Source organism: Muscardinus avellanarius (genome assembly GCF_963383645.1).
Source record: "Muscardinus avellanarius genome assembly, chromosome: 10".
NCBI classification, from domain to species: domain Eukaryota; kingdom Metazoa; phylum Chordata; class Mammalia; order Rodentia; family Gliridae; genus Muscardinus; species Muscardinus avellanarius.
Genome location: NC_137796.1, coordinates 223,491 through 237,563, shown reverse-complemented (window position 1 = coordinate 237,563; position 14,073 = coordinate 223,491). Strand labels below are relative to the sequence as shown.

Here is a 14,073-nt window from a genome sequence, read left to right as displayed (position 1 = left end):
GAGCACGGCGCACTACACACCACTGTGCGCAACCCCGAAGCCACAGACGTCTGCTGCTCGCTATCAGCGGCTCCTCCTGTGAAAGGAAAGCCTTTGGGGCTCATCCACACACGCCCCTGCTGTCTCAGACCTTCCCTGCAGGATCTCCGTCACGGAGCTGTCAGAAGGACCTCGTTATCCTGTGTCACTGTAATGTCTGACCCTAGATGAGTATTAAAACATGGTGCATATATGAAGGATAATGTCTGCTTCCTCTCCGCCTCCTCTCCTCTACCTGCTGTTCCTGCAAGGACCCCTCCAAGCACATGCGCTCTCCCTGTGCAGCTGGCTCCAGGTTCTCTTGGTGCCTGGGCTCGTGCCAAGAACCCAAGAGTGACCTCAGGGAATGACTCGGACAGAAACCGCTGCCCGTGCCCCTCCCCCTGCTGGGTCCACTGCCTGGCTCGTGCACCCTCAAGATGATTCCCGACACTGGTACTAAGGAGCAGGGGCCGCTGCCAGGGGTTGTGCCTGCCTGGCGGCGCAGAGTATCCTCACATCCAAGCCTCATTTGCACCCTCCAGATAGCCCCTGGAGAAGAGGCGGCAGGTGGCAACCTGTGTTGCCAAGGACAGTGACACTTAGAGCTGGATTCATAACCCTCAGCCCTCCTGAGCCCTGCCGGACGCTTTGCTTTTTTTCTTAATGGATTCAGGGTTTGCTCTGGCTTTTTCTGCCTCGCCCACCCCAATGGACCCGGCAGAGTGCAGTGTACCTTGTCTGCCGCGAAACAGGGACCCGGAGGATGGGAGTCGGTTCCTAGACCGAAATGGGGCGAGAGACCCTCCTTACAAAGCCGCAGGGTGGGGCTGCCTCTGGGGCGAACCCGAGAGGCAGCTGCGTGGAGTAGCTGTCCACGGACCACGGGGGGTCCTATTGTCCTCCCCAGAGCCCTCCGCCCGCACGACAGGCCCCTCGGGAGCCGCCCCTCCTTGCGAAGGGCCCCGAGGTCGCTTCCCGGCGGCGGGAGGAGGCGCCGCATTGTGCTGGCGGAGCCGTGGCGAGCGGTGCTGATGCTGCAGAGCCGGTGCCGCATTCTGCGGCGGCGCCTCGGGATTGGCTGCGCCCGCTGACGTCAGCCCGCCGGGGGCGCGGCCGGCTCTATAAGAGCGGGCGGCGGGGGCTGCCGACCCTCCGCAGCTCGCCCGGCAGTCTGCTAGCTCCGCACCCCCCGCCGACGCAGCCAGCATGAGGGAGATCGTGCACATCCAGGCCGGCCAGTGTGGCAACCAGATCGGGGCCAAGGTGAGGCCGCGCCGCCAGTCGCCCTGCATCCCGCGCGCATCCCGCGTCCCCGCCCCGCACCAGCCCCGCGAGCTGGGCGCGGTGCGCCGCGGACCGCACGCCCGAACAAAGGGACGCGGGCCACAGCGACACCGAAGCCCCCGCCCCGCGACCCCCGCCGCGCCTCGCTCTGCCCCTGCCCGGCGACCTAGGGCTGTTGGGCAGCTCGCGTCCGTCGCCAAAACCTCAGCCCCGTGCACAGGGGCGTCCTCCCCGCGACCTCAGCAAAAGCCGAGGCGCACTCCTGGGCGTGGCCCTCCTGGGAGCCGCTCCTCAGCCTGGTGCGAGGTGGTTGGTGGGCAGCTTTGGGTGGGGCTCCTCTCCCTAAGCCACAATGACTCCCTCTGCCCACACCCCCACCCGAGGAACAGGATGCCCCCCAGGGGACAGAGCCGCCCTCGGGTTCCCCCACCTCGTTCCGACAACCCCTGGCCCCACTCTATTCTTTTGTTGGAGGGGTTGGACCTGGGCTTGGATGACCTTGGTCCATAACTGGACTGTCCCTCCACTCAGCCCTGCCTAGGCACCCCCTAGCGCGCACACACTAGACCGCGCCCACCGAAGGCCTACCGCTCCGACTGGACTCGGACAAAGCCCTGACTCCTAACGGAGGCTGCATCAGCCCTGCCGCCCGCCCTCCATTGTTGTCCTACCTCGCAGATGTTGGGGCTGAGGCAGGAAGAGACTGCAGGGAGCTCAGGAGGTGGGGTGTCCCCGCAGTCACTCGGAGGCTGCCCGTGCGCAAGGTCACCGAGCCGGCGGAAGACACCAGGTTGCCCTGGCCCTCGGGGCCTTGCAGACCTGGGCTGGCTGGCTGGGCGGAGGGCGGGGTCTGCTGCCTGCTTGGTCTTTCCTCAGAACGTGGTCGGGTGGGCTTTGTCAGGACCACCTGGGACTCTGATTGGGATGGTGTGGAGCTAGTTCCTGGATGGAAGAGGTCAGGGAGACAGGTCTGGGCGGGGAAGGGCCAAGCAAAGGCTTCCTCTGGAGGCCGTTACCATAGAAACCAGGCAGGAACAAAAAAGCTAATTACAATGAGCTGGGGCAGCCATGTGGCTGACATGTAAATTGCAAGTTTGGCTCTAGGGTGGAGATGTCTCTTAAGGGGGGGGGGTACAGTACCAGGGAGACTCCCTAATCACCCTAGGAGACAGCTGAGCCTGCTTTAGGAGGAGGCTTGGGGGAGGGGAGGCCTGTAGGCCAGGAGCCTCAGATCAAATCAGGACTCCTGGGGCAGTGGCTGACAGCTGCCCTGGCCTGAGGGTGGGGCAGAAGATTCATTACTGTGGTCACTGGGGCCAGGCCTGCTCTGAACATCTGCTCCTGGGAGGATGGGGAGAACAGCCCTGAAGCCCCCTGGTGGCCCTCCTCTTAGAGCTGTGATTCCCCAGCATTGTGATTCCTCAGGCACCAGTCAGTCAAGAGCTCAGGGCTGGAACTCAGGTCCACACCCAGGTCTTCCCTGGCTCTGGCTGCAGGAGACCTGTTCTGCTTTTCAGCACTCTGGACATTAGGTCTGCCCATCATTATTATTATTATTAGTGTGTGTGTGTGTGTGTGTGTGTGTGTGTGTGTGTGTGGTACTGGGGTGGAACCCAGGGGCCGCCTACCTCTAGACGACACTCCCAGACCTATTTTCTATTTGGAAACAGGGTCTCACTAAGTAGCTGAGGCTGGCCTCGAACTTGTGCCATCCTCCTGTCTCAGCCTCCCAAGTGCTGGGATTACAAGTGTGTGCCACCACGCCTGGCTGGTTTGCCCACTGTTATTTATTCATTCATTTATTGGTACTAGAAATTGAGCCCAGGGGTATTCTACCTCTGAGCTACACCTCAGCTCTCCCCCCCCCCCTTTTTTTTGTTGAAACAGTCTCACTAAGTTGTGGATGGCCTCACTAAGCCTCCCAAGTACTGGGAATACACGCGTTTGGCACCACACCCAGCTCTTTTTTGTTTGTTTTTGTTTTGAAACAAGGTCTCACTAAGTTATTGAGGGTCTGGCCAAGTTGCTGAGGCTATCCCCAAACCTGAGATCCTCCTGTCTCAGCCTCCCAAGTACTGGGATTATAGGAGTGTGTCACCATGCTTGGCTTGTCTAGTCTATTACTTTTATTCCTCTTGAAGCCCAGCGTGGTAATCTCAACACCTGGGAGGCTGAGACAGGAGGATTGCAGAGTCCCAGCCAGCCCCAGTAACTTAGTGAGGCCCTCTGCAATTTTGTGAGACCCTGTTTCAAAATAAATAAAATAAAATAGGGCTGGGGTGTAGCTCAGAATGCCCTGGTTTAATCCCCAGTACCACAAGAAAAATAAAATAAATAAATAAATAAATAAGAAAGGACTGGGGCTGTAGTCCAGTGGTAGAGTATCCCTAGTTCAATCCAGCAGTCAGCCCTCAACAAATTCGACTGCTTTTTAGCAATGCAAAAACACCCAGCAGAGGTAAATGTTCTTGGGGTGGGAAGGTAGTTCTTCCTTTCCCACTGTCCTCCTTTGTGGTGAAGCAGTTTAGCAGCCCTCTGCCCTGTCCCCCAGTTCTACAGAGACCAAACTGAAGGCTTCCAGCCAGGGTCTAGCTGGTCAGCGCCTGCCCCAGGCCGCAGAAGTTTCCTACAGCTGGTCTAGGGCCTGGTTTCCGCCTCAGTTTTCCTCTGCGCCCTCTAGCAGCAGCTGGTGGGTGGCTGTTTTCCTGCAGTGGGTCCTTGGGTGGTACCCACCTCAGCACAAAGGCCCACAGCGCAGGGAGGCGCCAGCTGGGGATGGAGGGGGAGGGCAGCAGAGGGTGCCAACACTTCTGAGCAGCGCATTAGTGACTCCGGCCATGCTGGGCTGTGCTGGCGGCTCTATTTCCAGCCTCTCAAGGGTGTGGTGACACGGGTGTCACCCGCCCCCAAGGGGTGACAACTGAAGCTTGGGAGGTTGAGCTCCTGTCTGGGGTCTCACTCTTCACCCGGGCTCCACGGGAAAGTTTTAGTCTAGACCTCTCCTTTGCTGGGGTCCAGCCCCAACCCCATTCCCCTCCCCCATATGGGCGGGGCAGCCCTGGAAGGGGTCTTGAGAGAGTCTTTGTCTACACCTCTGCCAGCTGCCTGCAGACTCCCAGGCGCCTCCCACCCCGACACTGGGCGGGGACCTGGGCGGGGCTTCTCCACGGCCACGCCCAGTCCTTCAGAACAGCGGCCCCACCTGGCCTCGCCTGCGGTCCCCTGCCGGCATCCTCTGCTAGAGCCGCCTGGAGCCGAAGCTAGTCTTTGACTCCAGGATCCATGTGCAACTGGCAGCTTCTTTCTCTGTAGTGCTGCTATTTAATTTTCAAAATTATATTCCATTATTTATTTTCTGTGGTACTGAGGATTGAACCCAGGGGCATTCTATCATCAAGCTATATGCCCAGCCTTATTTTATTTTATTCTTTTCTGTGGTGGGGATTGAAGCTAGGGACATTCTACCTTCGAGCTACCCCTCAGCCCAGTTTTACTTCCTTTTTTTTCCGGTACTGGGAGTTGAACCCAGGGCCATTCTACCTTTGAGCCACACCCCCAGCCCTGTTTTTTATTCTTTATTTTGAAACAGTGTCTCACTAAGTTGCAGAGGGCCTCACTCAGTAGCTGAGGCTGGCTGCAAACCTGTGATCCTCTTGTCTCAACCTCCGGAATGCTGGGATTACAAGTGTGCGCCACGCTTGGCTTATTCTTTTATTTAGAAACAGGATCTCACTAAGTTGTGGAATACCTCACCAAGTAACTGAGGCTGGCCGCGAACCTGCAATCCTCCTGTCTCAGACTCCCAAGTACTGAGATTACCAGCATGCACCACCACGCCTGGCTGAACCCAGGGGCATTTCATCTCTGAGCTATATGGTCAAACTCTTTATTTCGTAGCAGAGTCTCACAAAATTGCTAAAGCTGGCTTCAATTTGCGATTCTCCTGTTCAGCCTCTCAAGTGCTGGGACTACAGGCATGTGTCACCACATCTGACTTCCATTATTTATTAAACACATTACATGACATATTTTACTTTTTAATACTGTAAGTTGTTTATTGAGCCAGGCATGGTGGTGCATGCTTGTGACCTTGTAGTTGGGAGGCTGAGACAGGAGGATGAAGTTCAGAGCCAGCTTCAGTAACTTAGTGAGGTCTCGGCAACCTAGTGAGGATTTCTTTCCAAATAAGAAATAAAATCAAAGCCCAGCATGGTAATGCATACTTGTAATCTCAGCATTTGGGAGGCTGACACTGGAGGATCCCGGTAAACAGACAGCCTCAGCTACTTAATGAAGCCCTTTGCAACTCAGTGAGACCCTGTTTCAAAATTTCAAAATAAAGAATAAAAAATCAAGCTTTGGGTATAGCTTGGAGGTAGAATGCCCCTGGGTTCCATTCCCAATACCGCAAAAACAACAAAATAATATATATAAACTGGGTGTGGCGATGCACACTTGCAATCCCAGTACTTGGGAGGCTGAGAAAGGAGGGTCACAGACTCACACAGCTTCAGCAACTTAGTGAGACCCTCTATTTCTCTTCTCTTTCTTTATTTTGTTCTTTCTTTCTCTTTCATTCATTCTTTTTTCTTTCCTTTTCTTTCTTCCTTTCCCTTTCTTTGTCTTTCTCTTCTTTTTATTTCTTTCCATTTTTCTTCTTTTTTCTTCTTTTTTGTAGTATGGGTAATTGAACCCAGGGGCATTCTACCTCTGGGCTATACTCCCAGCCCTATTTTTTAATTCTTTTTTTTTTTTTCTTTTGTGGTACTGGGGATGGAATCCAGTGACATTTTACCTCTGAGTTAACCCCCAGTCCTATTTTTTATTCTGTATTTTGAAACAGTCTTACTGAGTTGCAAAGGGCCTCACTAAGTAGCTGAGGGGGCCTCCACTAAGAAGATAAGGCTGTCCATGTCTCAGCCTCCCAAATGCTGGGATTAGAAGCGTGCGCCACCACACCTGGCTCTGTTTTTTATTATTTATTCTGAAACAAGGTCTCACTAAGTTGTGGAGGGCCTCACTAAGTAGCTGAGGCTGTCCATAAACCTGTGATCCTCCTATTTCAACCTCCCAAGTACTGGAATTACAATTATATGCCACTATGCCTGGCTGTGAAACCCTGTTTCAAACTAAAAAATAAAATTGGTCTGGGAGTGTAGCTCAAAGGTAGAATGCCTCTGAATACCATAGCCAGCAGGGTGTGGTGGTACACATTTGTAACCCCAGCATGTAGGAGGCCGAGGCAGGAGGATTGCGGTGTGAGGGCAGCCTCAGCTAATTAGTGAGGCCCTTTGCAACTCAGTGAGACCCTGTTTCAAAATAAAGAATAAAAAATAGGGCAGGGGTTATAGCTTGGAGGTAGAATGCCCCTGGGTTCCATCCCCAGTACCATACACACAAAAAAGATTGAATACCATAGTACAATAAATAAATAATACAAAAAGGGCTGGTGTTATAGCTCTGATGCCCCTGGGTTAAGTCCCCAGTAACACACATGCAGACACACACACACAGAGACATGCACACACACGCACGCACACACACATACACATGTGCGTGCAAGCCAAGTGTGGTGACATATGCCTGTAATCCCAGTACTTGGGAGACTGAGACAGAAGGATCAAAGTTTCAAGGCCAGTCTCGGCTACTTAGTGAGGCCTTCCACAAATTAGTGAGAACCTGTTTCAAAATAAAGAAAAAAAAAATCGGCTGGGGGTGAAGCTCAGAGGTAGAATGCCCCTGGGTTCAATCACCAATTCTGAAAAAAAAGAAAAGTTTCAAGGCCAGTCTCGGCAATTTAGCGAGGCCCTTGGCAGCTTAGGGAAACCCTGTTTCAAAATAAAATAGACCTGGGGGAATTGCTCAGAGGTAGAATGGTCCTGAGTCCAATCCCCAGTAAACACACACACACACACACACACACACACACACACACACACACAGTAAGAATAAAACTTAGCAATGATAAAAATATACAAAGGGGAAGCAGTCCAGTCTTGTCCATTTGAGAGGTGAAGTCTGAATACAGTCCCTTGGGATGAGCTACCAGACCCTTGTGCATCTTATAATAATTACTCTGTTCAAACTCCTTAGGCTTTTTAAAAACTTATTTTTAACTAATCTCATTTTAAAAGCTAACATTGTTGTCATGGGCACATGACAAAATTCCAACAGTACTAAGGGCAGTGGAGAGACGCCTCTCTCAGCCTAGGTCCATGTCCCCGGGCACAGCTTCCTGTCAGAAACAGCCAAATATAGGCAAGCACATGCAAACTGTTTCTAACCTGCTTTCTTCACTGACCCAACTCTCCACCAGCACGTGACTCCTATGTAGAACCCCTTTGTTTCTTGAGGCCATTATACCGTTAACTCATCTGAAAGTCACTCCAGCCTTGCAGAGCAGAGAGCGAGGGACAGGAGGAGTCTTGTATCCTGGGAGCCACAGAGCATGTGAGTGTGAAGGCCTCCTGCCTCCCTTGCAGACCCTGCTGGGGTGCTTGGCAAGGCTGGCTCTGGGGTCCCTTTGGGGCCCTGGCTGAGGCAGGTGTGCCAGGTGCTGCTGGACCAGCTGTGCTGATGCCAGGGGCCACATGTACTGGGTAGGATCTCCAGGCCAGGTTCCCACCTGTGACCTGCTCTGAGCAGTTCCTCCTTCTCTGTGCCTGTCTCCTCGTCTGAAATGAAAAGAAGGAATAATAAAAATTACCCCATGGCAGCCGGGCGCGATGGACACGCTTGTAATCCAGCATTCAAGAGGCTGAGACCAGAGGATCATGGTTCACGGACAGCCTCAGCTGCTTAGCGAGGCCCTTCGCAAACTCAGTGAGACTGTTTCAAAAATAAAAAGACTGCCTGGCGTGGTGGCGCACGCTTGTAATCCCCGCTCTTGGGAGGCTGAGACGGGAGGATCACATGGGTTCGAAGCCAGCCTCAGCTACTTAGTGAGGCTCTCAGCAACTTAGTGAGACACTGTTTCCAAATAAAGTATAAAATAGGTCTGGGAGTATAGCCTGGAGGTAGAAAGCCTCTGGGTTCCACCCCAGTACCACCAAAATAAATAAATAAATAAATAAATAAATAAATAAATAAAATAAAAAGACTAAGCCCGGCGTGGTGGCACACACTTGTAATCCCAACATTCGAGAGGCTGAGACCGGAGGATCACGGCTCGTGGACAGCCTCAGCTACTTAGCGAGGCCCTCTGCAACTTAGTGAGACCCTGTTTCAAAATAAAGAATAAAAGTAGGGCAGGAGGTATAGCTTGGAGGTCAAATGCCCCTGGGTTCTATCCCCAGACCCACAAATAAATAAATAAATAAATATAAAAATACAAAATAAAAAGACTAAATAGGGCTGGAGGTGTAGCTCAGAGTTATGCCCCTGGGTTCCATCCCAGTATTGAAAAAAAAAAAAAAACCCTCATGAGAAGCCAGGTGTGGTGGCCCATGCTTGTAATCCCAGCACTTGTGAGGCTGAGACAGGAGGATCTTGGTTCATGGACAGCCTCAGCTATTTAAGTGAGATCCTCCACAATTTAGTGAGACCTTATTTCAAAATAGAGAATAAAAAAAGGGCAAGCAGGGCGTGGTGGCACACATTTGTAATCCCCGCGCTTGGGAGGCTGAGACAGGAGGATTGCACGGGTTTGAAGCCAGCCTCAGCTACTTAGTGAGGCTTTCAGCAACTTAGTGAGACCCTGTTTCCAAATAAAATATAAAAAAAGGTCTGGGAGTATAGCCCGGAGGTAGAAAGCCTCTGGGTTCCATCCCCAGTACCACCAAAAAAAAAAAAGGGCTAGGGGTAGAGCTCAGAGGTAGAATGCCCATGTGTTCAGAACCACACACACACACACACACACACACACACACACACACACACACACAAATTACTCCATGAACTAGGTGTGGTGGCACATGCCTGTAATCCTCGTACTTGAGAAGCTGAGACAGGAGGTTCACAGGTTTGAAGCTGGCCTAAGCAATTTAGGAAGTCCTTCAGCAATTTAGTAATACCATTTCTTTCTTTCTTTCTTTTTTTTTTTTTTTGGTGTGTCTGGGGATAGGACCCAGGAACATTTGACCTCCTAGCTACACCCCCTGCCCTATTTTTTTTATTCTTTATTTTGAAACTGGGTCTCACTGAGTTACAGAGGGCCTCACTAAGTAGCTGAGGCTGTCCGCGAACCGCGATCCTCCAGGTCTCAGCCTCCCGAATGCTGGGATTACAAGCATGTGCCACCATGCCCAGCAGTAATACCATTTCTAAATAAAAATAAGCCGGGTGTGGTGGCGCATACTTGTAATCCCAGCATTTGGGAGGCTGACACAGGAGGATCATGGTTCGTGGACAGCCTCAGCTACTTAGTGAGGCCCTTTGCAAATCAGTGAAACCCTGTTTCCAAATAAAGTATAAAAAAAAAAAATAGGGCTGGGGGTGTAGCTCAGAGGTAGAATGCCCCTGGGTTTCATCCCTACTACTTCAAAAATAAATAAATAAATAAAAATAAAATAGGGGTGAGGGTGTAGCTCAGAGGTAGAACATTCCTTGGTTCAATCCCCCAGTATCACCAAAAAAGAAAAAAAAATGTGGGGCATGGTGGTGCATACTTGTAATCCCAGCATTCGGGAGGCTGAGACTGGAGGATCATGGTTCATGGACAGCCTCGGCTACTTACTGAGGCCTTTTGCAACTCAGTGAGACCCTGTTTCAAAATAAAGAATAAAAAAATAGGGCTGGGGCTGGGCGTGGTGGCGTGGTGGCACAAGCTTGTAATCCCTGCGCTTGGGAGGTGGAAACAAGAGGATCGAGCTGGTTTGGAGCCAGCCGTGCCGGCTTAAGAGACATTTCCAAATAAAAAATGTAAAATAGGGCTGGGGGTGTAGCCCGGAGGTAGAAAGGCTTCCGGGAACCCCAGTACCACCAAAAACAAACAAACAAAAAAATAGGTCTGGGAGTGTAGCCCAGAGGTAGAAGGGCTTCCGGGAACCCCAGTACCACCAAAAAAAAAAAAAAAAAAAATAGGGCTGGGGGTGTAGCTAGGAGGGAGAATATCCCTGGGTTCCATCCCCAGTACTGGAAAAAAAAGAAGAAGAAAAACAATCACCAGTCCATGGGGTGTCTAACCTTTGCCCACACGTTCAGAGCTGGGCTTGGAGCCTGGTCTGTTGGATTAGCCCTGATTAAACCTGGGCCTGGTTAGCCCAGGCACGCAGGCAGAGGATATGTGTGTTTCTTAAAATTTTCTGACAGATCTAACACAGCACAGGGCTTCTTTCTTTTTCTTTTTTGTAGTACAAAGGATTGAACTCAGGGGTTCAATTCAACTCCTGAGTTCAATCCTCAGTACCACAATAAATAAACAAACAAACAAATAAATTAGTAAACAAATCTCTTAGGCTAGCAGGGGCCCAAGGCCCTAGTTTTATACCGAGGTCTCTAAAGCTCAGCAGGGGAAGTACCTAGCAGGGTCATGGCTGCCTACTGACCCTCCCTCACCTTTATTCCAGTTCTGGGAAGTCATCAGTGATGAGCACGGCATAGACCCCAGTGGCAACTACGTGGGGGACTCGGACCTGCAGCTGGAGCGCATCAGCGTCTACTACAATGAGGCATCCTGTGAGCAGCTGCCCGCCAGCCCCTCTAGGGAGGGGCCACATCCACTTCTACTGGTTGGCCCGGAGGCCAGTGGGCCTGACTGGAGACTGGGCATCCAAGCTCAGAAAAGGCTGCAGATTACAGTGGCAACCACCAGAATGAGATGCCAGTGCCTTTTCTGGCCAGGGGAAGGGGCAGGAGACTTCGGTTGCTGTATCCTGGGGCCATGGGTGGGCACAGAGCAGGGGTCACCTGGAGGGCTTGGTCAGGGTGAAGTGATTTCCATAGCAGACTGATGAATGAGTGACCTGCCCTATGGACATCTGACTTGACCTGTCCACCTGGGGTCGGTCACTTTACAAATGGTAGGCTGGAGCTTGCTCCCTGTGGGCCTCGGGCCTCCCAGACTCCAGCGTCCCAACCCTTGGGCTGAGCACTGAGGCTCCAAGGCCAGGGCAGGGTTTAGAAGGGAGGGGAGAGCTCCTGACCTTGAGCCTTCCTTCCCCAGCTCACAAGTACGTTCCTCGGGCCATCCTGGTGGACCTGGAGCCTGGGACCATGGACAGCGTCCGGTCTGGGGCCTTCGGGCACCTCTTCAGGCCTGACAACTTCATCTTCGGTGAGTTTCCCCTGCTCCCAGCTCTGACGGGAGAGCAGTCTGGGCAGGGCACACTCAGATGAACGGGGGTAGTATCAGGACACAGTCAGCCTCTCGCTGGGACCTCGTGGTATGGGAACTGATTTTTCCATTTAACAGCTAAGCATCAAAGCCGAGCGTGGTGGCGCACACTTGTGATCCCAGCATTTGGGAGGCTGAGACCGGAGGATCGCAGATCAAGGACAGCCTCAGCTCCTTAGTGAGGCCCTTTACAACTCAGTGAGACCCTGTTTCAAATTAAAGAATAAAAAAATCAGGCTGGGATGGCCTTGGGTTTCATCCTTGGTACCACAAAACAAAACAGCTGGGCATGAGAGTCCCAGAGAAGGGATTCTGTGGAGGAAATACCACCCACATGTTCTGAGAAGAATGTAAATCAAATAAGCTGCAGGGTTGTAACAGAGCTGGCAGGACTGAAGCCAGGGCCTCCAGAGGAGTCGAGTGAGTGTGGCAGAAGGCTGGACACTCTTGCACCTGTGCCATGGCAGTCCTGTTGCTCACACCACACAGAAAGGGGCCTGGTTACTTCTGCCTTCAGGACCCAGCACACCAAACTGGATGCTAGTTCTCATCTAGCCCTGAGCTATGAGGGGGGAATTTTTTTTTTTTTTTTTTTTTTTTTTTTTTGTGGTACTGGTGGTAGAACCCAGGGGCTTTCTACCTCCAGGCTATACTCCCAGACCTATTTTATACTTTATTTGGAAACAGGGTCTCACTAAGTTGCTGAGAGCCTCACTAAGTAGCTGAGGCTGGCTTCGAACCTGTACAATCCTCCTGTCTCAGCCTCCCAAGCACTGGGATTACAAGCGTGAGCCACCACACCCAGCAGCTATGAGAGATTCTGAGGTTGCTTAAGCTTCCAGCCCACTACCTGAATGGAGAATGAGCTGGAAGTGCTACCCTATGCAGCCAGGATGCCCTTGAGAGGCACTGGCCTGACTCCAGGCTCTCAGTCCCCCTTAACCCTGGGCAGGTGTGAGAGGGCCTGCTAGGCTGGCATGCACTTCAGAGAAGAGAAAAACAGATGCTGGCCCTTCCGCAGCTGTCCTCTGGGGTGTCCAGGAGACCCTGAAGGTCTAGACTGCAGATCCTGGCCCCTGCCTAGCCCCTCATCTTCTCTACAGGTCAGAGTGGGGCCGGCAACAACTGGGCCAAGGGCCACTACACGGAGGGTGCGGAGCTGGTGGACTCGGTGCTGGACGTCGTGCGGAAGGAGTGTGAGAATTGCGACTGCCTGCAGGGCTTCCAGCTGACCCACTCGCTGGGCGGCGGCACGGGCTCGGGCATGGGCACCCTGCTCATCAGCAAGGTGCGCGAGGAGTACCCCGACCGCATCATGAACACCTTCAGTGTGGTGCCCTCGCCCAAGGTGTCGGACACGGTGGTGGAGCCCTACAACGCCACGCTGTCCATTCACCAGCTGGTGGAGAACACGGACGAGACCTACTGCATCGACAACGAGGCCCTGTACGACATCTGCTTCCGCACCCTCAAGCTGGCCACGCCCACCTATGGGGACCTCAACCACCTGGTGTCGGCCACCATGAGCGGGGTCACCACCTCGCTGCGCTTCCCGGGCCAGCTCAACGCCGACCTGCGCAAGCTGGCCGTCAACATGGTGCCCTTCCCGCGCCTGCACTTCTTCATGCCCGGCTTCGCGCCCCTGACGGCCCGGGGCAGCCAGCAGTACCGCGCCCTGACTGTGCCCGAGCTCACCCAGCAGATGTTCGATGCCAAGAACATGATGGCGGCCTGCGACCCCCGCCATGGCCGCTACCTCACCGTGGCCACTGTCTTCCGCGGCCGCATGTCCATGAAGGAGGTGGACGAGCAGATGCTGGCCATCCAGAGCAAGAACAGCAGCTACTTCGTGGAGTGGATCCCCAACAACGTCAAGGTGGCCGTGTGCGACATCCCGCCCCGCGGCCTCAAGATGTCTTCCACCTTCATCGGCAACAGCACGGCCATCCAGGAGCTGTTCAAGCGCATCTCGGAGCAGTTCACCGCCATGTTCCGGCGCAAGGCCTTCCTGCACTGGTACACGGGCGAGGGCATGGACGAGATGGAGTTCACCGAGGCCGAGAGCAACATGAACGACCTGGTGTCCGAGTACCAGCAGTACCAGGACGCCACGGCCGAGGAGGAGGGCGAGATGTATGAAGATGACGAGGAAGAGTCTGAGGCCCAGGGCCCCAAGTGAAGCCGCTCGCAGCTGGAACGTGGGCCACGTGGCAGCCAGGGCAAGGCAGGCAGCGTCTGTCCCCCAGAGCCAGCTGCTGCCGCCGCCCATCTTTGCCTCCAGCAGCTCCCTGGCCCCCGGGCTCCCGAGCTATAGTCCTTCAGTATTGACGGCCAGCCCCAGAGTCCACTTGGATCGCCTCCCCACGTAGGCCTCCTCCTCTTTCCTGCTCCTCATTTGTCTTTGTTTTATTGTGGCTCCAGGCCTGATATTTTATGGTTTGTTTTTTACTGTTTTCTGTTTATCTTTTGTGGGATACTTAATAAATTTATTGCTG

At 53.3% G+C, this 14,073-nt stretch overlaps 1 protein-coding gene across 5 annotated transcripts; it reads left to right on the top strand.

Moving 5' to 3' along the window:
• Nucleotides 1-1,227: 1,227 nt before the first annotated feature.
• TUBB3 (tubulin beta 3 class III) lies at nt 1,228-13,757 on the top strand (the record flags this gene model as incomplete). 5 transcript variants are annotated; one of them, XM_080702317.1, is made up of 4 exons in its annotated part: nt 1,228-1,284; nt 10,812-10,851; nt 11,408-11,518; nt 12,682-13,757. In XM_080702317.1, 4 exons carry the CDS (start codon nt 1,228-1,230, stop codon nt 13,755-13,757), a joined length of 1,284 nt encoding a protein of 427 aa, XP_080558443.1. The 5 variants fall into 5 exon arrangements, with proteins under 5 accessions (XP_080558443.1, XP_080558442.1, XP_080558441.1 ...); XM_080702316.1 differs by having other exon boundaries at nt 10,812-10,920; XM_080702315.1 differs by having other exon boundaries at nt 10,812-10,920; nt 11,354-11,518.
• Between the last annotated feature and the right edge of the window lie 316 nt (nt 13,758-14,073).